General features: G+C 49.4%; 1 protein-coding gene and 1 long non-coding RNA gene across 2 annotated transcripts in view; one reads left to right on the forward strand and one right to left on the reverse strand.

Moving 5' to 3' along the window:
* The window catches only part of LOC137846970 (uncharacterized), a 475,040-nt gene that overhangs the window by 259,565 nt on the left and 192,762 nt on the right, over positions 1–22,713 (reverse strand). The window lies entirely within an intron of this gene.
* LOC137847416 (olfactory receptor 14C36-like) lies at positions 13,183–14,109 on the forward strand. The gene has a single exon (XM_068665692.1). It carries the CDS (start codon positions 13,183–13,185, stop codon positions 14,107–14,109), a length of 927 nt encoding a protein of 308 aa, XP_068521793.1.

The raw sequence follows: 22,713 nt of genomic DNA on the forward strand, positions 1-22,713 counted from the left end.
ATGGGATACTATGTGGATCTTTGGTATCTGGCCAGCGGGTCCAAGAGATTAAGAGGAAGAAAAAAAGAAGCTGAAGGACAGTTGGGAGACAAGACCTGTGGAGAGTGTACAGAGAGTGTTCCATAAACTTGGAATAGTGCCGAGTAAGTACAAAGGGTGAGAGGAAGACTACGAGCCTTCAGCATGAAAGACCCCTAGAGACCCCCAGAGGAGACTGATGCGCATGCTCCAGTAGGAGGAACTGGACCCCGGAAGCTAATTATAATAATCTATTTTTTTAGAAGTAGTAATGAATATGTATTAGTCTAGGTGCATAAAAATCAGCTGCTTGATGTAACTGGTGTGCGTCCTGGTGGAGCAGAGACTCCCGGTGCACCCAGCGCTGTTTGCTTACCTCTATTCCTTTATATTCTTCTAATAAATCCTATTTTTTTATTTAATCCTAATTTGAATCCTGAGCCATTTATAACAATTTGGGGGCTCGTCCGGGATGGCTATAGTTCCTGAATTCTGATTTAATCTAGGAGAGGCGCCCCACCATTTGGTGGCTCCTGTTTGAGTCAGATCAGGACTAATGCCATCCTGAACCTGAATAAAGGTAAGCAAAGAATTTGATTTTTTTGAGCTCCCTTGTTGCCGGCTGTTTTTTGCCCGTAATTCTGCGCGCGAAGATCCGGACGAAGACGACAGAGTCGTTTGGATACCGTTCGGTTCGATTCCGGTGTCCGGAATCGAACTGGATGAAGACGACAGTCGTTTGGATACCGTCTGGTTCGATCCCAGACGAAGACAGCAGAGACGCTGGTGGATACCGTCCGATTGGAGTCTGGACGAAGACGACTGATTCGTAAGATACCGTCCGGTTGGGTAAGGGTACGGTTGCCATTTTTTGTGTGTGTGAGTGTAACTGAGACTTCTAAAGTCAGCGTGGAGGTCTTTTTGTTTTCTCACTGGTTCTAATCTCCTGTCGGGGGGGCTGGGCTGGTGAGAAGAGGGATACGTGGGTGGGTGATAGGTCCTAAACCCCCTGCAAGACACTCTCACTGGGCAGCCAAGGGCTGTGGGAATTGCCACTAGTAAAATTCCCGGATGGGTCAGATAAAATCGAAGACCAAGGACCAGAAAGGGAGCAAATTACCAGATATATGACCAAAAAGTCCATTATGAATAATGATTAGAAATTGGAACAATAGGGGCCCCAGAAAATTAAAGAGTAAATTAAAAATGATCCAGTATTTTATGATAGAATGACCAAAAGAACCCTTAAGACCCCCTGTATTTTGATCCACGGAGGACGGGGTCTGTCAGGCCTGTGGATCCGGAAAAGAGCAAGCTGAAACATTGGAATTAGAAATTAGAGAGCAATTGATTAAGAATGAATATGTGCTACATTTGTGCCTGTGCTGCACTTATACCACCAGATAACAGGAGCCTCTCGGGCCCCGAGAACCAGATTAAAAACCTCATGGTTCAGAGTTTAACCAAGGTGTCTGAAATAAGGAGGAGTGTTCACAAAGGGACAGGTTATGCATATGTATAGGAATGTTTATGTATATGTAACTTTTTACTAAAGCAATTTGTCACGTTAGGCCTGCACGACTGTGGGGGGGACTACCCGCCCCGTGCTGCACGGAACTGAGTAAACATACCTACTTTACAATCCTACTGATTGTGGAGTCAGCTTTCTGTGAGTCATTTTGGTGAGCCAGGCAGGAGACACTCTGCTCGGCTGTGGGATCGGCTGCAGCGTGGACGCCCCTAGGTGCACCCTGAGCGTTTTGCTCGGAGGGGACTCCACTCTCAGCTGCTCACCGCAGGAGCAAAGATCTCCTGAAACTGCAGACAAACGGTATGTTTTCGGCTGCTGGAGGGATACTAGCTGGAGTGTTAATAATTGTATGTGTTTTTATGTATGTATTTTGTGTTGAAAGTATTTGTGTAAATGTAAGGGTTTGAAACAAAGTGTTACAAGTCACTTCATGAAGAACACAGTCAGAGACAATACTTATTTGGTAGGTTATCATTCTAAATTATATTCCTGTGGTATGAATGAGATGTGCTGGAGGCCTCCGTGTGCGAGTGTGCTGTGTGAGTGAGACGCAGCGTTGCTGCAAAGCGAGTGCAGAGTTCCGATCTGTTGTTCTGTACTCTCCGCAAGGGGAGTGGGCAGAGACGAACGAAGTGCTTGACAGACTGAAAAGAAGTGCTGTTTTATCCAAGTTTTGAGTGGTGGTGCCTAATATATGGGCCCGGTGTATCTTGTGTATCTTGTGTATCCTATTTTTGCTCTTAAATGTTTTGACTGTGACAAGAAAAAGGCAGGAGCATGCTTCCTGCAACATATGAGGCCCGCACAGGCCGAGACCTGGACTCGCTGAGACCTGAACAGGCCGAGAGACCGGAGCGGCGCTAGGAGGCCCGAGACACTACGGAGGGACTACCGCTGGACGGAGAGAGCCCTGAGAGATGCTGCAGAGCCACGGACGGCTCTGAGAGACACAGAATAGACCTGACAGAAGCTGCAAAACGCGGGGAAATTGAAGTAATTGCAGAACATCCGAGATCGAGTTGCTACGGGAGACCAGAGAGACCAGAGGCGTCAGTGGACACCGGCAGCTGACCCTCACCGTGTGGCGAGTTGGCACAGAGCAGAGGGGCGGACATCAGGACCCTGCAGCCTGTCTGACATAACCATGGAGGCAGCGGCAGCAGCGGCTGTGCTGCTTCACTCTGGCATTCTTTTTATAAAAGGTTTATCTTGCAATGCAAAAAAAAAAGACTATTTGTCCCCAGATCGGTGTTATAACTATTGCTAATGACGACTTAGCTCTATTGCAGGGCAGGAGTGCAGAGACGCAGATTACACTGCCAAACGACCACCGGCAGGCTCTTTCACAAACCTAAGGTTGCAGCTGGCACTGCCTGCAGCCGTATAGCAGACGTTACACTCTCTTTCCTAATTAGTAATCATGTGTCTTATCCATTTGTGGTGAATGGCCAGTGACAAAAAGAAAAGGGGGAGACAAAGACAGAAACGGTACAAGGAGGATGCCACTGACATTAACAGCGTGGGTAATAGGAGTAGTATAAGTGACACAGGTGACGGTGCGGGGTGCTCTGCCTGCTGCTCGCCTTCGCCTGACTGTGCACTGCTGCCAACGGTGCTAGAGTAAAATGTGAAGACTGCTCAGATGGCAGTGATGAGAGTGCTTGTGTGAAGAAGATGTGTACTGAATCTGACTTTGTGTGCATAGATATCAATAAAGTGTGTAACCAGCAGAGAGACTGCAAGGACTGGGGTGATGAGCCCCTGAAGGAATGCAACAAAAATGAATGTGACTGTCCAGCTGGGTTTGAGTTTGTAGACAAGAGAAACTGTGGAGATATTGATGAATGTCAAAACCCTGGTATCTGTAGTCAAATCTGTATCAATCTGAAAGGTGGCTACAAATGTGAACGTAGCCGTGGCTATCAGATGAATCCTGCTACAGGAACTGGGAAAGGGCCATACCGGTACAAAAACACAAATAACACCTGTGATTACAATGACGCTGCTAAGCAGGGTTTAGGAGTTTATAGCATGGAGACAAGGGGTAACAACTACAGTGTTTGGAACAATTGTACAGCTTTGGCCTTGCCTCCTGATGTGTTTCTGATTTGTGGGGATGGCATGGTATCCCTGCAAATGCTATCAGATGTCCATGTTACTTAGATAAACTCATGGTATTTGCTCCTAGCTTGTTACAGTTGCGTGAGATCACCAGACATAAATGGGCATTGCTTGCACCGGATAGCAATGATAATGTTGAATTGTGTGGGGTTGCAGCTAGAGCAGCATTGGCAATTTTAGTGCTTGGAGTGGCATCTGCGGCTGCACGTAACAACTTAGAAAAATTGGTATGCTGGGCCAAGAAGCAAGCCTATGCCATGACAGAGATACTTGAGGAGATGTTACCAGATCAAAATAGTCTGCGACATGCGCTCTTACAGGATCAAGCTGCTATTGACTTTTTGCTTTTGGCTCAAGGGCATGGGTGTGAGGGACTGTACCTTGTTTTACTGACTACTGAAACAGCTGTGAGAACCGCAGAAAGGGACCCACGCATCCAGAATAAAAGGACCAGTAACTACTGAAACTTGGAGGGTTGAGTCCGCTCCTGGGAAACTGAAACTCAAGCTAAGGAAGAACTAATATTCTGGCAACGAGGCTCTGCATGAATTAAGGATGCCAAATAAAGGGGACAAGCCTGAAGGGAGGAAAGGGAGAAGGCAAGACCGGGGCAGGACCCTCCACTGCGGTGTGTATGGTCTACCGAGGGAGGCAACCCCTATGGGTATTGACTGCCGAGTGAGAGGGCCTCGACTGGACTTCTCCCACACTAAGGTCAGGTTGTCCTGAGAAAATAACATAAGAACCTTTTTTTTAACCTATATAAAATTGTGATTCGTTTTCCAGGAGCTGGATCACCCTGACAGGCCGAATGGTAACACAAGCCTGAATCAACCCTGAAGGTGTTTGCCTATTATGATCCAGATACGTGGGCAGAAGACAGATCGTGGGACTATAGGACCCCAGTATATATACTTAATAGAATAATTAGGTTATTAGCTGTAATAGAAATAGTTATAAATGATAAGAACTGGTTTGTATCAAAATTGCCTAGCTTTGGATTATTTACTAGCACAAGAAGAAGTCTGTGGAAAATTTAGCTTTAGTAATTGCTGTTTAAAGATTGATAAAAAGGGGTGTTTCTTCCTAGTAGCTGATAGAATGTTATATTCTGGTTTAGGATGAGAAGAATGTTAATAATATGCTGATGTTTTAATTGTTTTTAATTGTTACAGAGCAGTGCTTACATCAAGCCAAGGACCAAGCCAAATTCAGCTTCTCACTGTCCTGCCAGCAGGCAGGCTGGGAGGAGGGCCGGACTGCTCGGGGTTAGGTTGGGCATCGGACAGCAGGTGGTGAGCAATTGCATTGTGCATCACTTGTTTCGTACACATTATTACTAGTAGTACTATTATAATCATTATTGTTATTATTATTATTGTTATTATCTTCTTGTTTTTATCTCAACTCACAGGCTTCACTTTCCCATTTCTCTCTCCCATCCCAGAGAAGGAGAGGGGGGAGGTGAGCGAGCAAACACAAACCTGAAAGGATATGGAATGGGATTTATTTTCATTTATTTTCATTTATTTTTATTTTCATGGCTGCCTGGTGGACTATGGGTTAAAAGAGTGTTATTTTTATTGTTATGTGGTGTAAAGATGTTATTGTCTATACCTTGAATGATACCTTGTCTTACATTATTAATACACCGGGCGATAAATAGTACATTGGTAATAACTTCGTTAAAAAAGGAAGGGAATATGTCAATTATGATGCTTAAGAACTGGACCCTCCGAGAACAAACTGATGAAATCCAATTATTAATAACAGAAGAGACACGAATTGGGGATATTAAAAAGAAGATAAGGGATTGTGAGGAATGTTTTAACAATTCCAATTCGTGTCCATAAATTCGTGTCCATAAAGAATAATTCTGTTTGAATCCTGTCTGCCTCTGTTTGAATCCTGTCTGCCTCTGGGCCCTGCACTGGCAATTTAGTTCTTGAACCACAGATGCAGTGTGCCCCAGTCTCCCCCTCATTCTAGTCAGTTTATCACGTCTTCAGAAAACACTCCTTAAATTTATGAACCTGTTTGCTTTTGTTATTCCTGACTTCTAGTTCTAACAGTTACAGTTTTTTCCTGTCTTCTTCGAGATTGATTTAACACTGCTATAGATGTTATATAGATGACTGTGAATAGCTGGGAAAGAATGTTTTAATTGCTCGTGAGTCGTCAAGCTGTTTGGGAGTTTCAGAACAACTGATAATAACTGGTGACTGCTGGTGACTGTTATGGGATACTATGTGGATCTTTGGTATCTGGCCAGCGGGTCCAAGAGATTAAGAGGAAGAAAAAAAGAAGCTGAAGGACAGTTGGGAGACAAGACCTGTGGAGAGTGTACAGAGAGTGTTCCATAAACTTGGAATAGTGCCGAGTAAGTACAAAGGGTGAGAGGAAGACTACGAGCCTTCAGCATGAAAGACCCCTAGAGACCCCCAGAGGAGACTGATGCGCATGCTCCAGTAGGAGGAACTGGACCCCGGAAGCTAATTATAATAATCTATTTTTTTAGAAGTAGTAATGAATATGTATTAGTCTAGGTGCATAAAAATCAGCTGCTTGATGTAACTGGTGTGCGTCCTGGTGGAGCAGAGACTCCCGGTGCACCCAGCGCTGTTTGCTTACCTCTATTCCTTTATATTCTTCTAATAAATCCTATTTTTTTATTTAATCCTAATTTGAATCCTGAGCCATTTATAACATTCCCCAGAAGGAAGCATAGCATCTGCAGGTGTTTGGTGGCAGGCAAAAGCACAGTGTTGAGGGTGTTCCATATCCCAGTCTCCATGCTGGTCATGTGAGAGAGGAAGAAGAGATTTGTGTATGAGTAGAGGATCTTCCATGTGGATTCCAAGGAAAACTCAACAAATGGTGTCTTAGTGTCCAATTCCCTTTTTGGAAACCCTTTTAGAGCATTCAGTTCCCCCCTCTCTTGTTAGGACACATTCAGAGGGGTGAAATGATCCCTGGCAGTCGTGGCTGAGGTGTCCTGCCATGCAGTGGGAACAGAATCACAGAATCACGGAATTTCTAGGTTGGAAGAGACCTCAAGATCATCGAGTCCAAGCTCTGACCTAACACTAACAGTCCCCACTAAACCATATCCCTAAGCTCTACATCTAAACCTCTTTTAAAGACTTCCAGGGATGGTGACTCCACCACTTCCCTGGGCAGACTGTTCCAATGCCTCACAACTCTTTCAGTAAAGAAGTTCTTCCAAACATCCAACCTAAAACTCCCCTGGCTCAACTTAAGCCCATTCCCCCTCGTCCTGTCACCAGGCACGTGGAAGAACGGGCCAACCCCCACCTTGCTACAGCCTCCTTTAAGGTGTCTGTAAAGAGCAATAAGGTCACCCCTGAGCCTCCTCTTCTCCAGGCTGAACAAGCCCAGCTCCCTCAGCCGCTCCTCGTAGGACTTGTTCTCCAGGCCCCTCACCAGCTTCGTCGCCCTTCTCTGGACCCGCTCAAGCACCTCCATGTCCTTCTTGTAGCGAGGGGCCCAAAACTGAACACAGTACTCGAGGTGCGGCCTCACCAGAGCTGAGTACAGAGGGACGATCACCTCCCTAGCCCTGCTGGTCACACTGTTTCTGATCCAAGCCAGGATGCCGTTGGCCTTCTTGGCCACCTGAGCACACTGCTGGCTCATATTCAGCACACTGCTGTCTCATATTCAACACACCACCATCACTCCCAGGTCCTTCTCTGCCTGGCAGCTCTCCAACCACTCATCTCCCAGCCTGTAGCTCTGCTTGGGGTTATTGCACCCCAGGTGCAGGACCCGGCACTTGGCCTTGTTAAACTTCATGCAGTTGACCTCAGCCCATCGGTGCAGCCTATCCAGATCCTCCTGCAGAGCTTTCCTACCCTCGAGCAGATCGACACATGCGCATAGCTTGGTGTCATCTGCAAACTTACTGAGGGTGCACTCAATGCCCTCGTCCAGATCATTGATGAAGATATTAAAGAGGACCAGCCCCAGCACTGAGCCCTGGGGTACGCCACTAGTGACTGGCCTCCAACTGGACTTGACTCCATTTACCACGACTCTTTGGGCCCGGCTATCCAGCCAGTTTCTAACCCAACGAAGCATGCGCTAGTCCAAGTCAAGAGCAGCCAGTTTCTTGAGGAGAATGCTGTGGGAGACGGTGTCATTTCTTCTGCTTTGTACTACTGCTTCCAAGATGGCCCAACTTTGGAGAAACTTGCCTCATCTTCTTCTTCCTCTTTTATTGTCTGGGTAGGGGATTCCTTCCATTCTAAAGAAAAACTGAGTTTCACACCCATTTTTTCCTCTTGCATGTAGAGTCATAGAATCATAGAATCATAGAATATCCTGAGTTGGAAGGGACCCTTAAGGATCATCAAGTCCAATGAGTCAACAGATGCTGGCTTAGGTTCATTCTCCAGCCCAGTGATGTGTCCCATTGCAGAGGCTGGAGTGGCTGCAGGGCCCATCACAGGAGTTGTTCTAGCTGTGAGGCCTTTCATAGGAATTGGAATGGCTGCAGGGATTATTGCAGGTTTGGGAGTTGTTATAGGGCCTATTATAGGGATGTGTTTAACCTTAAGCCCATTGCAGGAGCTGGAGTGCCTGGAGGGCCTGTTGCAGGGTTTGGAGTGGCTTTGGACAGGCTCTGGGCCTGTCAAAGGGGCTGGAGTGTGCCTGCAGGAAAAGTCACAGGGGTGGGAGAGGTGTGGACTGTAGCTTCATAAGCATAACTTTACCACCAGCATATTGCAGTGTTTTGTGTCTCTTTGGAATTGCCGGGGTGATGACACGCTTAAGCATTTCACAGTTTTGTTTAAGATTGCACTTGCTCAGAGGTGAAATTCCAAAGCAATTGACGTGTCCACTGCTGTAGGTGCCTGCCCAGATCTTTGAACTCTCCCTGCCACTCCTAGCTTTCCTGCCTCTGGACAGATCTCTGGATGGCACGTTTAAGTTGTTGTTTAAACTTAAACAAAACCTGAATGGCATTCAGGAGACCTAAAAATAGGAATATGCTGGTTTGACCATCGCAAGGATATTCAAAGCTTTGAAGAGCTATTGTAATTAGCCTGGAGGAGAAGCATGAGGTGGAGGAGAAAGGGAGAGTGAAGAAGTGGGGAAAAGCATCCCCCACCACCCTGCACAGATTTAATTCCTGAGGAGAAAAGGCAAAGACTGTAATTTTTAATAGTTTCCAAGAGATGAAGAGATGGTTCCTGAGGTATTGAGGGGACAATAATTTTACCCTATCAGAAGTCAGTGTTATCCAATACAGCAAGGCAGTAACCTTAAACCAGCCCCCAGAACTGATAAACAGCATGACATGGAAGTTACTAATGTGCTATACAACACAGTTCTGAAAAGAAGCACAACAGACCCCAGATCAAAAAGATCAATATTGTGATCAGCAACTGTTAAACCCATCTAATGCTTATAACAATTTATTTTTAAAACGCTGCGGTCAGATCTGGCATCTCAACCTCTGTGCTCCACGCTAGGCACCAAGAAGACTTGCTGTGGTTTGACCCTGCAGGCAGCTCAGCACTACAAATCTATTCATCCAATGGGACGGAGGAGAGAACTCAGAGGAAAAAAAAAAAAAAGTTCATGGGTTGAGATAAAGGCAATTTAATAGAACGCAAAAGGAATTATTATTATTACTATTATTATTGACACCAATCGACTAAGGTCATGACGTTTTTGTGTTCATATCAAAAGACAGGAAAGGTGGTGGTGATTAATCAGAAATTGACAGAGCTGAACATGACATAGATTGTATGGAATAAGTGCTGGATATTGTCTTAGTTTTGTCTGAGACAGAGTTATTTTTTCTTCCTAGTAGCTGGTATGGTGCTGTGTTTCAAATTTACAGAATCACAGAATAGTTCGGATAGGAAAAGACCTTACAGATCACATAATTCCAACTCACCTCCCATGGACAGGGACACCTTCCACTAGACCAGGTTGATGAAAGCCCATCCAACCTGGCCTTGAATGCATCACGGGATGGGGCACAGATCTAATAGATCCATATCCTTCTTACACAGGGAGCCCCAGAGCTGAATGCAGTCCTTGAGGTGTGGCCTCACCAGGGCCAAGTACAGAAGGACTATCACTTCCCTACATCTGTTGACCACAGTATCCTTGGTACAAGGCAGGCCTTCTTGGCCAACTTAGCACACTGATGGCTCATATTAGGCCGACTATCCACCAATATCCCCAGGTCCTTTTCCCCTGGGCAGCTGTCCAGCCACCCTTCCCACAGCATTGCATGGAGTTGTTGTGCCCCAAGTGCAGGACCCAGCACTTGGCCTTGTTGAACTTCATGCAGTTGGCCTCAGCCCATGGCTGCAGCAATCAACAAGACAGATGTAACCTCATGAGCATTTTTAAAGAAATGGGATGGCTGCTGCTCTTGCAGCTTCTTGGCAAGACACAGCCAAGCTTTGTGCCTGCTGCTGTGCAGTCATGGACTCAAGCTGAAGGGACAAAATGACCCATCTGGGGGCCTTCTTTCTGCCTGGGTCCTCCTGGCTCTGGAGGCAGAGGGGATCCCCCAGTCAGCATGCCAAGCAGGTGCCTTCTGCTGGCCTAGCAGGGCCACTGCCAGATGTTAGCCCAAAAGTGCAGCTCCCAGGGAGAAGTCAAGGCTGACCTGCCACCTCCAGACACAAGTGACCTCCCAGTCCCTTTCTGTGACACGTTCCTGCTGCTGCCCTATCAAGTGCAGAGACAGAAGTGACCTCACAGTCCCTGCCACAGTCACATTCCTCCTGCTGGGGCAGGAGATCCTGAGGTAGAGCTCACCTCTCTAGTCCCTTAGAGACAAGGGTTCACTTTTCTGGATTAGAAATTTAGCAGATGGGCTGTTCTGCTTAGGGTGTCAGGTCTGTGGTTAGGTTATGGGCAAGCTTTGTGGAACAGTTTTTTGTTTTACATCTGCCTAGAAGTCTAGGTTTAATGGAGCATGTTAATGCTAGTATTGAAGGCAGGGATTGGGGGGAACACGAGAGTAAAGGCAAGGGTAAAGGGTAAAAAAAATGGGCTGAGTTTTGCTTCATGGAATACTTTGAGTTCAAGCATTAGAATAGGGGATTCTTGTCAGGGTGTTGGAGTAGCATTTAGGTTTAGGGATTACTCTTTAAAACTCTTCAATAGTGGGTTTTCTTTAAAACTGGTTACTCTTTAAAATTGGCTAAGGGCTTTACATCAATGTTTTAATTCTGTGTTAAAGCAGCATCAACATTACCTGAAGCCTCTTACCTCTACAAAATTGTTGTAGAGGTTCACTCACCCTTCTCCCTCCCTCTCTAGGGATGTCCGGATCAGCCCCTGGCTTTGTGTTTCATGGATTACTGAGGGCAGATGGAGAGACAGTCAAGGCAGGGAGGTGCTCAGAGCAAGGTGAGAGCAAGGTGGGGAAGCAAGGTGGGTATCTAAGTCCTGCAGGGAAACAGGTGCAGACGTGAGAGCATAGGAAAGCATGTGGTGGTTATTGTCAAGGATCTTTTGCAAGATGAAAGCCACGACGGAGCCAACAGCTTTGTCTGCTGGGCTCTGGCCCTTGTCTCCTTCAGTGATGCCTATGAGGAGACACCTCATCCTTACAGCAATAGGGCCTCAATGCCTCCTCATCCCCCTCCAGGAGCCTGGGAGATGTCCTCCTGTAGCCTTGTACTTGGCACTGCCCTTACCCACTGTGCACTGATCCAGGAAGAGCCCTAAACCTTGCTGGAGGGACAGCATCTCCCTTCCCAGAGGCTGGGGTCAGGGCCCGACTGTTGGACTTCATGGGACACATCAAGGTTTCCTCAGCATCAGGGCCACCTTTCCTGGGCCTTGGTCTCCCCGTCATCACTGCCTGCCCTTTTCTGCTCTAACAAGTCCATGGGAGGCCTTGACAGTAATGTCCCTCAGTGGGACCGTGAGCACTGTGAGAGGCTTTGGAGTTTGCATCAGACTTGGACTACTCGAGAAGCTGCTTCAGCCACCCAGATAAAGCTCCTCTGCCAGGCACAGCATTGCTGGGGGCACTGCGTGCAGCTGGCATGGGGAGAGGAGAGAAGGGGGAGAGAGGTTCAGGGCAGCCTGGAATAGGAAGGCAGGGGAGAGCTGGCAGAGGGAGAAATCTTCCCAGCCACCTCCCCATGGTAAGTCTCTGGCTGCAGGGCAATGCTGCTGCACACCCTGCCAGGTTCTCCTAGAGCTGGCCCAGCCCTCAGCTGATGGGAGCTGTCAGGAGGACGCTCGGTGTCGGAGTTGAAGGGCAGGCAGGGCTTGTGCGCTGCAGGGTCAGCATGCAGGGAGCGAGGACTCCCTCCTCTTAGGGCCGGCTGCAGGCTGTGCAGCCGGGGGTGCAGGCAGGGGTGGCCAGGGCTGTGGTGCAGAGCAGGGTCCCTGCTGTGCCCCAGAGGCTGTGTGCCGAGGCAGTGCCTCTGCTACCTGTCAGGCTCAGCACTCAGCCTGCCTGGGGAGCTGCCAGGGGCTGAAGCTGCGGGTGGAAGGACCCCCCCTGGTACCACAGGGCAGGGCAGGGTCCTGTTGCTGCCCAGAGCCTGCTGCCTGGGGCAGGCTGCTCACAGCCCCACACCTCCCCAGGGCACTGCACTGCAGAAGTGTCTGGCAAGAGCTACCTGAAGGCAGTGCACTTTTTAAAATCTGCTTCATTTTCCTGCCCATGTGCTGAGGCAGAAGGATGGTAATGGAGTAGGAGAATCTGTAGTAGAGACTAAGGCTCCTTGAGCACTGCTGGTTCTCTGAGGCACCTCACACACCTCAGCATACAGACATTACTGGCATTAGCTTTGTTGTTTCTTAGGGAATTATTTGACCTTCTGCATTCCTGCAGACAGGGAGATGTCCTTTGCATGTGGCTATCTTGGCTCCCTTGCTCAGAGGCAATAAATATGTAACAGCAGCTCCATCACTTAGTTCCTCCTTCTGGCATTTATAGACACATGCGAGCTACAGCTGCTGCAATTTGGGCTCTTTCTGGGCATCTACCTGGCTGCCCTCCTGGGCAATAGCCTCATCCTCACAATTGTAGTCTCACACACCTCCACATACAGACAGTACCGGCATCACCTGTGTTGTTTCTTAGGGAATTATTTGACCTTCTCCTCACGTCCCACCAACAGGGACATGTCCCTGGCCTGTACACTTCTCAGATCACTGCAGATTTCCTTTTACCTGTTGCTGTAGACCAGGACTGACTGCTGCAGAGCCCACAGCATAGCCCCCTGCTTCTTGTGGCACCCTCAGAGCACCAAGCAGAGGTAAGCCAAGCAGCTGCAAAAAGCTCTTCCTGTGAAAGGAATGGGAAAGAATGTGTTCTGTGTGACTGTTCTATGAGACGTACAAAGTATTTTGGTCAGAGAAGTCCTTACATTTTACAATGTCATTTCTTCTTCTGGACAGACTACCTTGCCCAGGGGCAATAAATGTGTAACAGCAGCTCCATCACTGAGTTACTCCCGCTGGCATTCGCAGGACCCCATGCTCAGAATGAGCAAATGCCCAACAGCAGCTCTGTGAGCGAGTTCCTCCTGCTGGCATTCGCAGACACACGCGAGCTGCAGCTCCTGCACTTCGCGCTCTTCCTGGGCATCTACCTGGCTGCCCTCCTGGGCAACGGACTCATCCTCACTGCTGTAAGCTGTGACCACCGCCTGCACACCCCCATGTACTTCTTCCTCCTCAACCTCGCTGTCCTTGATCTGGGATCCATCTCCACCACTGTCCCCAAAGCCATGGCCAATTTCCTCTGGGATGCCAGGGTCATTTCCTACCCAGGATGTGCTGCACAGGTCTTTTTGCTAGTCTTTCTGATTTCATCAGAACTATCTCTTCTCACCGTCATGGCTTACGACCGTTACATCGCCATCTGTCAGCCCCTGTACTACGGGACCCTCCTGAGCAGCAGAGCCTGTGCCAACATGGCAGCAGCTGCCTGGGGCAGTGGCTTTCTCCATTCTGTGCTGCACACTGCCAATACATTTTCACTGCCTCTCTGCAATGGCAATACCCTCAACCAGTTCTTCTGTGAAATCCCCCAGATCCTCAAGCTCTCCTGCTCAGACTCCTACCTAAGGGAAGTTGAAGTTCTTGTGGTTACTGCTTTTCTATTTGGGGGTTGTTTTGTTTTCATTGCTCTGTCCTATGTGCAGATCTTCAGGGCTGTGCTGAGGATCCCCTCGCAGCAGGGACGGCAAAAAGCCTTTTCCACATGCCTCCCTCACCTGGCTGTGGTCTCCCTCTTTCTCAGCACAATTATTTTTGCCCACCTGAAGCCCCCATCTATTTCCTCTTCTTCCCTGGATGTTGTTCTGGCATTTCTGTACTTGGTGGTGCCTCCAGTAGTGAACCCCTTCATCTACAGCATGAGGAACAAGGAGATCAAGGTTGCCATGTGGAAAGTGATGAGTGGGTGTTTTTCTTGAGCAATATATTGCCTGCCTTCTTCTGTAAACCACTTGTAATTTTATTCATGATAGGCGAAGCCAGTGGGTATTATGTTCTTGTGTTGTCATGGTAGTTTTGTTTTATTCTCAATTTTATTTTATTGGATGTTTTCCACAAAGAAATATAATTCTTCATTTTGCTTGAGTATTTAAATGAATTAAAGTGCCTTTTTTGTCTTATATCCTTCCTCTGAAATGTTTCCTGTGGCTGCAGAGGCAGTGCCAGTGTGCAGAGGTGGAGGGGAAAAGAGTCATGGCCCAGCATTCAAACCCGAGAGCACCAGTGCTTGGTCCATGCAGAGCTGCTCTCCTGCCACTGACGCCCTCTCCTGCTGATCCCTGCTGGCGGAGTAAGGCCTGGATGCTCCTGTAGCTTGGTGCCAGTGCTGCTGTGAGGCTGTGCTGGGACTGCAGGCATAGACAGGCAGTGGGCACATGAGTGACACAGCTGGCCTCCAGAACAGCATTTCCCTCCTAAAAGGGCCATGCCTGAAGGCTCACGTCATCTTTCGGAGTTGCTGTCACATCAGAACGTTCTCAAAGAGAGTCCCAAAGGCTCCCTGGCACATAGGATGTGCTGGGAGAAGAGCAGGGCCTGTGCAGGTGCAGGAGATACACAGAAACAGAAACCCTTTGCTGCTGCTGCTACCTGCAGGCACATCGTACGCACATGGAGGGAGGAACAAGAGCAAGCACAAAGGCCATCGGCTATCCCTAGGGGTGTCATGAAGGCCAGTGGGGCAGAGTGTCCTCAGGATCATTTTTCCGGAAAGTAACAACCATGGGGCATCTGCCTGAATAGCAGAGAATAGTCCAGGTGGAAGGCACCTTCAGAGACCATCTAGTCCAAAGTGCAAGACCTGAATGCAGCTCTGCCATGTGTTTCCTTGAACCCTCAAGGTCCCTGTGCCCATTCCTCATGCTGTTGGGCATCTCAGAGGAGGACAGAGCAAGGCGATAGACCCACCACAGGGCTGAGGTGCCTCCCAGCCTCTGGCAGTGGCTGCAGGAGCCAGAGGGACCCTGCAAGTGCTGCAGTGCACTGTGTGTGTGCAAGGCAGGGACTCGTGTCTCTGAACAGCCCAGTGTGGATGAGCAGTGCACGAGGCCAGCTCAGATATGGACACCTCACAGAGCCTTGACATTTCTCTGTGTAGAACTCCAGTAATTATCCCCAGTGTTCCCATGAGATTTTTGTCTCCCTCCTTGCACAGGTTCATTGCAAATGCCTCTCTCACGCTACTCTGCCTTTTGGACTGGTGGTGACAGCAAACTGGTGGCTGTTGGTGACAGCCAACACGGCTTCACACAGGGCAGATTGTGCCTGACAAACCTGGTGGCCTTCTACGATGGGCTTACAGCATTGGTGGAGAGGGGAAGAGCAACTCACGTCATGAACTTTGACTTGTGCAAATCATTTGACACTGACCCACACGATAGCCTTGTCTCTCAATTGAAGAGACATGGGTGTGATGGATGGATCACCTGGTGGGTAGGGAATTGTCTGGATGGTCACCCTCAAGGAGCTGGAGTCTACAGCTCAATGTCCAAGTGGAGGTCAGTAAAGAGTGCTGTTCCTCAGGGGTCAGTATTGGGGCCAGCACTGTTTAACACTTTGTCAGTGACATGGACAGCATGACTGAGTGCAGTCTCAGTGAGTATGCTGATGACACCAAGCTGGGTGGTGCAGTCAATACACTGGAGGGAAGGGATGATATGCAGATGGACCTGGACAGTCTTGAGAGATTTTCCTGTGGGAACCTCTTGAGGTTCACAAAGGCCAAGTGCAAGGTCCTGCAGCTGGACTGGGGCAATCTCAAGCACAAATACCGGCTGGGTGGAGAATGGGTAGAGAGCAGCTCTGAGGAGAAGGACCTGGGGTACTGGTGGATGAGAAGCTCAACCTGTGCCGGCAACGTGAGTTTGCAGCCCAGAAAGCCAACTGCAGTTGGCCTAAAGGGAAGGAAGTTGGCCTAAGGAAGACATTCTCTCCTTTGGGGGTGGTGGTCAATGGAACAGGTTGCCCAGAGCAGTTGTGTCAACCCATCCCTTGCTCCTTCGTGGCCAGAAGCCTCTCATGCCAAACCACGACAGAACTCCGCCCCCCCACCCCACCCCCAACCCCACCCCCCGCAAGTTGCTTTTTAACCTCATCTTTTCTGCATGGGGCCTCCTCTGCACCACAGAACCCAGTCTCAGCTCCCACTTTGCCACAAGCGCTTTGCATGGGCACTAAAGGGCCTAACACTACCATGTCCTGCCCTGGCTCTGCCATCCCACTGGGCAGAGGAGAGGGTGACGACAGCAAAGGGATGTGTTTGGGTGTGGAACGTGGGGCCCGGCAGAGACAAGGAGTCGAGGGAGAGGACAGGGCGAGGCAGCAAAGGCAGCATGAGCAGTGGTGTTGGTGCAGGGCCACGTTTGTACGAGGAGCCTGAGTGGGCAGCAGCTGGCAGGAGGCAAGGGTGATACTGTAAAAGCCAGTCAAAGTAACTCTCTAAGTCTCAGTTTGGAGTTTTAGAAAACAGGCGTTCTTTTACGGAGGTGCTGGACACACAGGGGATCACTCCAGTGCTTACAGAACTGTTTGAGCTATAGGGCTTATATACAAGCAAAACATACATGTTAATCACATTTCCCCAAAATATATTCATACCACTTCCTGTAACTCCTTAAAAATCAGTAAGTGTCGCTGACACATGCACATTTGTTTCCACTGTCTCTCAGGGGTCTCTGGTGGTCATCGGTAGTCTTCCTCACTATGTTCGTTAGTTGAATCCAGTTCTTGTCCATGCTCAAGCCATCAAAATCTTTCTTCTCTTATTCTTTCATCTCAGGTGTGCATACAAAGCTTAGGTGGTTACACATCCAAGAATATATGCATAGCATGAATTTCTCACCTAATCTTCTGACACATGCTCTAGGCCTCGGTCACCTTGCTTTCATTCTGAGATACAAATCTGTAGGCTCTTATAGATAAAGCTGACTAATTAGTGATTAAAGTAACATGAGGGATGAAAGTTTCTAAACTTCCTTCTCTCTAACAAAACCTAGTAAAGTTTTCACCTATCTGCTAATGAAGCTTTTCAAATTTGACGCCATTGTTCTGTCAAGGAAGAGACCATTTTACCTTTGATCTTGGTATTGAGGGGAGGCCAGGAAGTGCCTCCTAAGGCTGCTCGTGCCACCAGAGACAAGGCTGGGGATGAGGGGAGAGAGGGGAATGGAAGGGATGTGGTGAGGTCCCTGTCGCTTTACGGCCTGGTTGCCTCGCAGGAGATGTGCTGGCCAGCAGGCCTTGTGAGGTCACCCAGTGCCTCACAGAGCACCCCAAGGCAGCAGGAATGGCACTGGAGAGGTGGGTGGCAGATCCCAGCCAGGAGCTGGCTGTGGGTCCCCTCTGCTGCAGCTGCCTGATGGTGCGTGGCAGGAGGAGGGCAGGCAGGGCTCGGGGCTACCATGCTCATGATTCCCAGTTTCTTTACATGGTTCCTAACCTGAGACTTGCCCATCAACGGTAAGTGTTCCTTGCAGACGACCTTGTGAAACACTGGGATTTGGTAAATAATTCTCATTCTGTTTTCCAAGGAGAAGAGAGCCTCTCTTTCCCATCTTGCTCTGCTCTTCATCAGGGTCAAAACAGCTCCATACATCACAGCAGGTTTGGACTCGACTGCAGGAAGAGCAACCAGGAGGAGAAGAGCCTGGGCACAACCAGGGATGCCATATGAGCTGGCAGTGCTAAACACAGATATGGTCACATCCACATTGGGATGCTCTAGGAGGAGTGTGTCAACCCAGGCAAGGGACTTCTCTTCCATGACTCCACACTGGTGTGGCCCTAACAGGAAGAGGGCTTCCCAGTGTGAGGCTCCTTTTCTGAAGGACCAGGGAGGAATGGAGAGGGTTCAGAGGAGGTGTGCCAAGACAGGGCTAGGGGTCATATGTGTGGAGGCTGAGAGCCCTGCGCTTCCTAGACCTGGTGAAGCAAAGGCTCAGGACACCCTTGTAGGAGCTTCTGACAGACGGAAATCTGCTTTCAGAGATTATGGCACATTTTGGGTAGGGGTAAAGAGCATGAGAAAGGAAATCCACCATAATTTGGCTGTTTTGGAGGTCCAGTGTGGTGAAGAGGAGAAAGAAATGCCACTCCAAGGGCAGTGCTGTGGTGACTCAGAGGGAGTCTGCTTCAGCCCATGGCTTGTGTTTCAAGTCAGAGGCAGTGAGCACAAGGAGTCCCTAGTATGGGTAGGGAGATGCTGTGGTGGGGAAGCAGGTTGGATGTCCCCAAGCTGCAGGGAAAATGGTTCAGGCATGCGACAGGATAGGACAACCTGTGGGGAGATGTCCAAGGGCACTGACAGGGCTGGAATCACAGAATCACAGAATTTCTAGGTTGGAAGAGATCTCAAGATCATCGAGTCCAACCTCTAACCTAACGATAACAGTTCCCACTAAACCAGATCCCTAAGCTCTTCATTTAAACGTCTTTTAAAGACCTCCAGGGATGGTGACTCAACCACTTCCCTGGGCAGTCTGTTCCAGTGTCTAACAACCTTTTCAGTAAAGTTCTTCCAAACATCCAACCTAAAACTCCCCTGGCGCAACTTTAGCCCATTCCCCCTTGTTCTGTCACCAGTCACGTGGGAGAACAGGCCAACCCCCACCTCACTACAGCCTCCTTTAAGGTATCTGTAAAGGGCAATTAGGTTGCCCCTGAGCCTCTGTGCTTCCTCCAGGCTGAACAAGCCCAGCTCCTTCAGCCGCTCCTCATAGGACTTGTTCTCCAGGCCCCTTACCAGCTTCGTCGCCCTTCTCTGGACCCGCTCAAGCACCTCCATGTCCTTCTTGTAGCGAGGGGCCCAAAACTGAACACAGTACTCGAGGTGCGGCCTCACCAGAGCCGAGTACAGGGGGACGATCACCTCCCTAGCCCTGCTGGTCACACTGTTTCTGATCCAAGCCAGGATGCCGTTGGCCTTCTTGGCCACCTGAGCACACTGCTGGCTCATATTCAGCCGACTGTCCACCATCACTCCCAGGTCCTTCTCTTCCTGGCAGCTCTCCAACCACTCATCTCCCAGCCTGTAGCTCTGCTTGGGGTTATTGTGCCCCAGGTGCAGGACCCGGCACTTGGCCTTGTTGAACTTCATGCAGTTGACCTCAGCCCATCAGTGCAGCCTATCCAGATCCTCCTGCAGAGCTTTCCTACCCTCGAGCAGATCGACACACGCACCTAACTTGGTGTCATCTGCCAACTTACTGAGGGTGCACTCAATGCCCTTGTCCAGATCATCGATGAAGATATTAAAGAGGAGCGGCCCCAGCACCGAGCCCTGGGGGACGCCACTAGTGACTGGCCTCCAACTGGACTTGACTCCATTTACCATGACTCTTTGGGCCCGGCTATCCAGCCAGTTTCTAACCCAACGAAGCGTGCGCTAGTCCAAGTTGATGGTTTGATAATGCTCTTATGACGCTGCGATGACAATTTCATGACGCTGTGATGACACTGTGATGACGCTGTGATGATACTGTGATGATGCTGTGATGATGCTGTGTTGATGCTGTGATGACGCTACGATGACGCTGTGATGACGCTACGATGACACTGTGATGACGCTGTGATGACACTGTGATGATGCTGTGATGATGCTGTTATTACGCTGTGATGATGCTGTGATTACGCTGCGATGACTCTGTGATGATGCTTTGATAATGCTCTTATAACACTGCGATGACGCTGCGATGACACTGTGATGACGCTGCGATGATTCTGTGATGACGCTATGAAGACGCTGTGATGACACTGTCATGACACTGTGATGACGCTGTGATGACGCTATGATGATACTGTGATGATGCTCTTGTGATGCTTTGATGAGGCTGTGATGACGCTGCAATGATGCTCTGATGAGGCTGTGATGACGCTATTATGACGTTGTGATGACGCTGTCATGACACTGTGATGATGCTGTGATGGCGCTGTGATGACACTGATTGTACTGTGATGACATTGTTATGACGCTGCAATGACACTGTGATGATGTTGTGGTGATGATCTTGTGACCCTGCGACGACGATCTGATTACGTTGTGACGATGCTGTGTTGACGCTGTGATTATTCTGTTTTGTCGCTATGATGACGCTGTGATGACACTGTGGTAAAGCTGTGATGACACAGTCTGTCTATTACAGACCGCCTGTCCAGGACGATAGCGCCGATAAATTATTCTTTACAGAACTAAGAGAGGCCTCGAGATTAACTCCCCTTGTCCTTATGGGGGACTTCAACTTGCCAGACGTTAACTGGGAGTGCCACACGGCTGACACGAGCAAGTCTAGGAGGTTCATGAAGCACCTAGATGATAACTTCTTGGTGCAGGTGTTAACGGAGCCAACTAGGAAAGGTGCCCTCCTAGACCTGTTGCTAGAAAACAGAGAGGGTCTGGTGGGAGATGTGGTGATTGGTGGCCGCCTCGGTCATAGCGACCATGAAGTGGTTGAGTTCAAAATTTACGGTGACAGAAGGAAAAGTGCCACCGAAACCTCATCCCTAGATATGGGGAAGGCGGACTTCAGGCTGCTCGGGGAACTAGTCAGCAAGGTCCCCTGGGAAGCTGCTCTTGAAGGCCTCGATGTCCACCAGTGCTGGTCACTCTTTAAGCGATGCCTCCTAGAAGCACAAGATCAGGCAATTCCTAAATATCGCAAGTCAGGCAGGCGGGGCAGGAGGCCGGCGTGGCTGACCAGGAACATTCTAATGGAGATTAGGCGGAAACAGAGAGTGTTTCGCTACTGGAAGGAGGGCCAGGTGTCATGGAAAGAATACAGGGATGCTGTTCGTGTTTGTAGGAAGAAAATTCGTGTGGCCAAGGCACACCTAGAGTTGAAGCTGGCTGTGTCTGTGAGAGAAAATAAAAAGGGTTTTTTTAGATATGTGAATGGAAAAAGGAGAACTAAAGAATACATAGGGCCGCTCCTTGATAGGGAAGGTCTCCTCACAGACAATGACATAGGCAAAGCAGAGACGCTTAACGCCTTCTTTGCCTCTGTCTTCAATGCCGATGATGGGCTTCGGGACCCAGGGTGCCCTGAGCTGGAGGACCGGGACGGTGGGGATGACAAACTCCCCACCGACCCTGAACGTGTGCGGGATTTGCTACTCCACCTGGATCCCTACAAGTCCATGGGTCCGGATGGGATTCATCCCCGGGTGCTGAAAGAGCTGGCGGACGTCATCGAGGAACCTCACTCAATTATTTTTCAACAATCCTGGGAATCTGGAGAGGTCCCGGTAGACTGGAAGCTGGCAAATGTGGTGCCAATTTTCAAGAAGGGTCAGAAAGAAGACCCTAGCAATTACAGGCCTGTCAGTCTCACGTCAGTGCCTGGTAAAATCATGGAGAAGATGGTTCTCGAACGTATTGAGGCGCACCTGGGGGACAGAGCAGTCATTGGTCCCAGCCAGCATGGGTTTGTGAAGGGTAGGTCCTGCCTAACTAACCTGATTTCCTTTTATGATAAGATCACCCGTATGGTGGACCAAGGGAAACCAGCTGATGTGATTTTTTTGGACTTCAGCAAGGCTTTTGACACGGTTTCCCATAGGATCCTACTGGACAAGATGTCCACCATACAGCTAAATAAAAACATCATACGATGGGTGAGCAATTGGCTAACGGGCAGGGCCCAAAGGGTTATGGTAAATGGGGCTGCGTCAGGCTGGCGGGCGGTCACCAGTGGGGTCCCTCAAGGCTCCATTTTAGGGCCGGTACTTTTCAATATTTTTATAAACGATCTGGATGTAGGAATAGAAGGTATTTTGAGCAAGTTTGCTGATGACACCAAACTTGGAGGAGTTGTGGACTCTGTTGAGGGTGGAAAGGCCTTGCAGAGGGATCTGGATAGGTTGGAGAGCTGGGCGATCACCAACCGCATGAAGTTCAATAAGAGCAAGTGCCGGGTCCTGCACCAGGGACGGGGAAACCCTGGCTGCACGTACAGACTGGGCGATGAGACGCTGGAGAGCAGCCTAGAAGAGAGGGATCTGGGGGTGGTGGTAGACAGCAAGTTGAATATGAGCCGGCAGTGTGCCCTGGCAGCCAGGAGGGCCAACCGTGTCCTGGGGTGCATCAAGCACGGCATCGCTAGTAGGTCAAGGGAGGTGATTGTCCCGCTCTACTCTGCGCTGGTGCGGCCTCACCTCGAATACTGTGTGCAGTTCTGGGCAGCACAGTATAAAAAGGACATGAAACTGTTGGAGAGTGTCCAGAGGAGGGCTACGAAGATGATGAAAGGCCTGGAGGGGAAGACGTACGAGGAACGGCTGAGGGCACTGGGCCTGTTCAGCCTGGAGAAGAGGAGGCTGAGGGGAGACCTCATCGCAGTCTACAACTTCCTCGTAAGGGGGTGTCGAGAGGCAGGAGACCTTTTCTCCATTAACACCAGTGACAGGACCTGCGGGAACGGGGTTAAGCTGAGGCAGGGGAAATTTAGGCTTGACATCAGGAGGAGGTTCTTCACGGAGAGGGTGGTTGCACACTGGAACAGGCTCCCCAGGGAAGTGGTCACTGCACCGAG

The sequence above is a fragment of the Anas acuta genome, chromosome W (assembly GCF_963932015.1).
Source record: "Anas acuta chromosome W, bAnaAcu1.1, whole genome shotgun sequence".
Lineage (NCBI taxonomy): Eukaryota > Metazoa > Chordata > Aves > Anseriformes > Anatidae > Anas > Anas acuta.

Bases quoted from the DNA above. Each gene is read 5' to 3' on its own strand.
- LOC137847416 (XM_068665692.1), top strand. From the start codon at position 13,183: ATGCCCAACAGCAGCTCTGTGAGCGAGTTCCTCCTGCTGGCATTCGCA.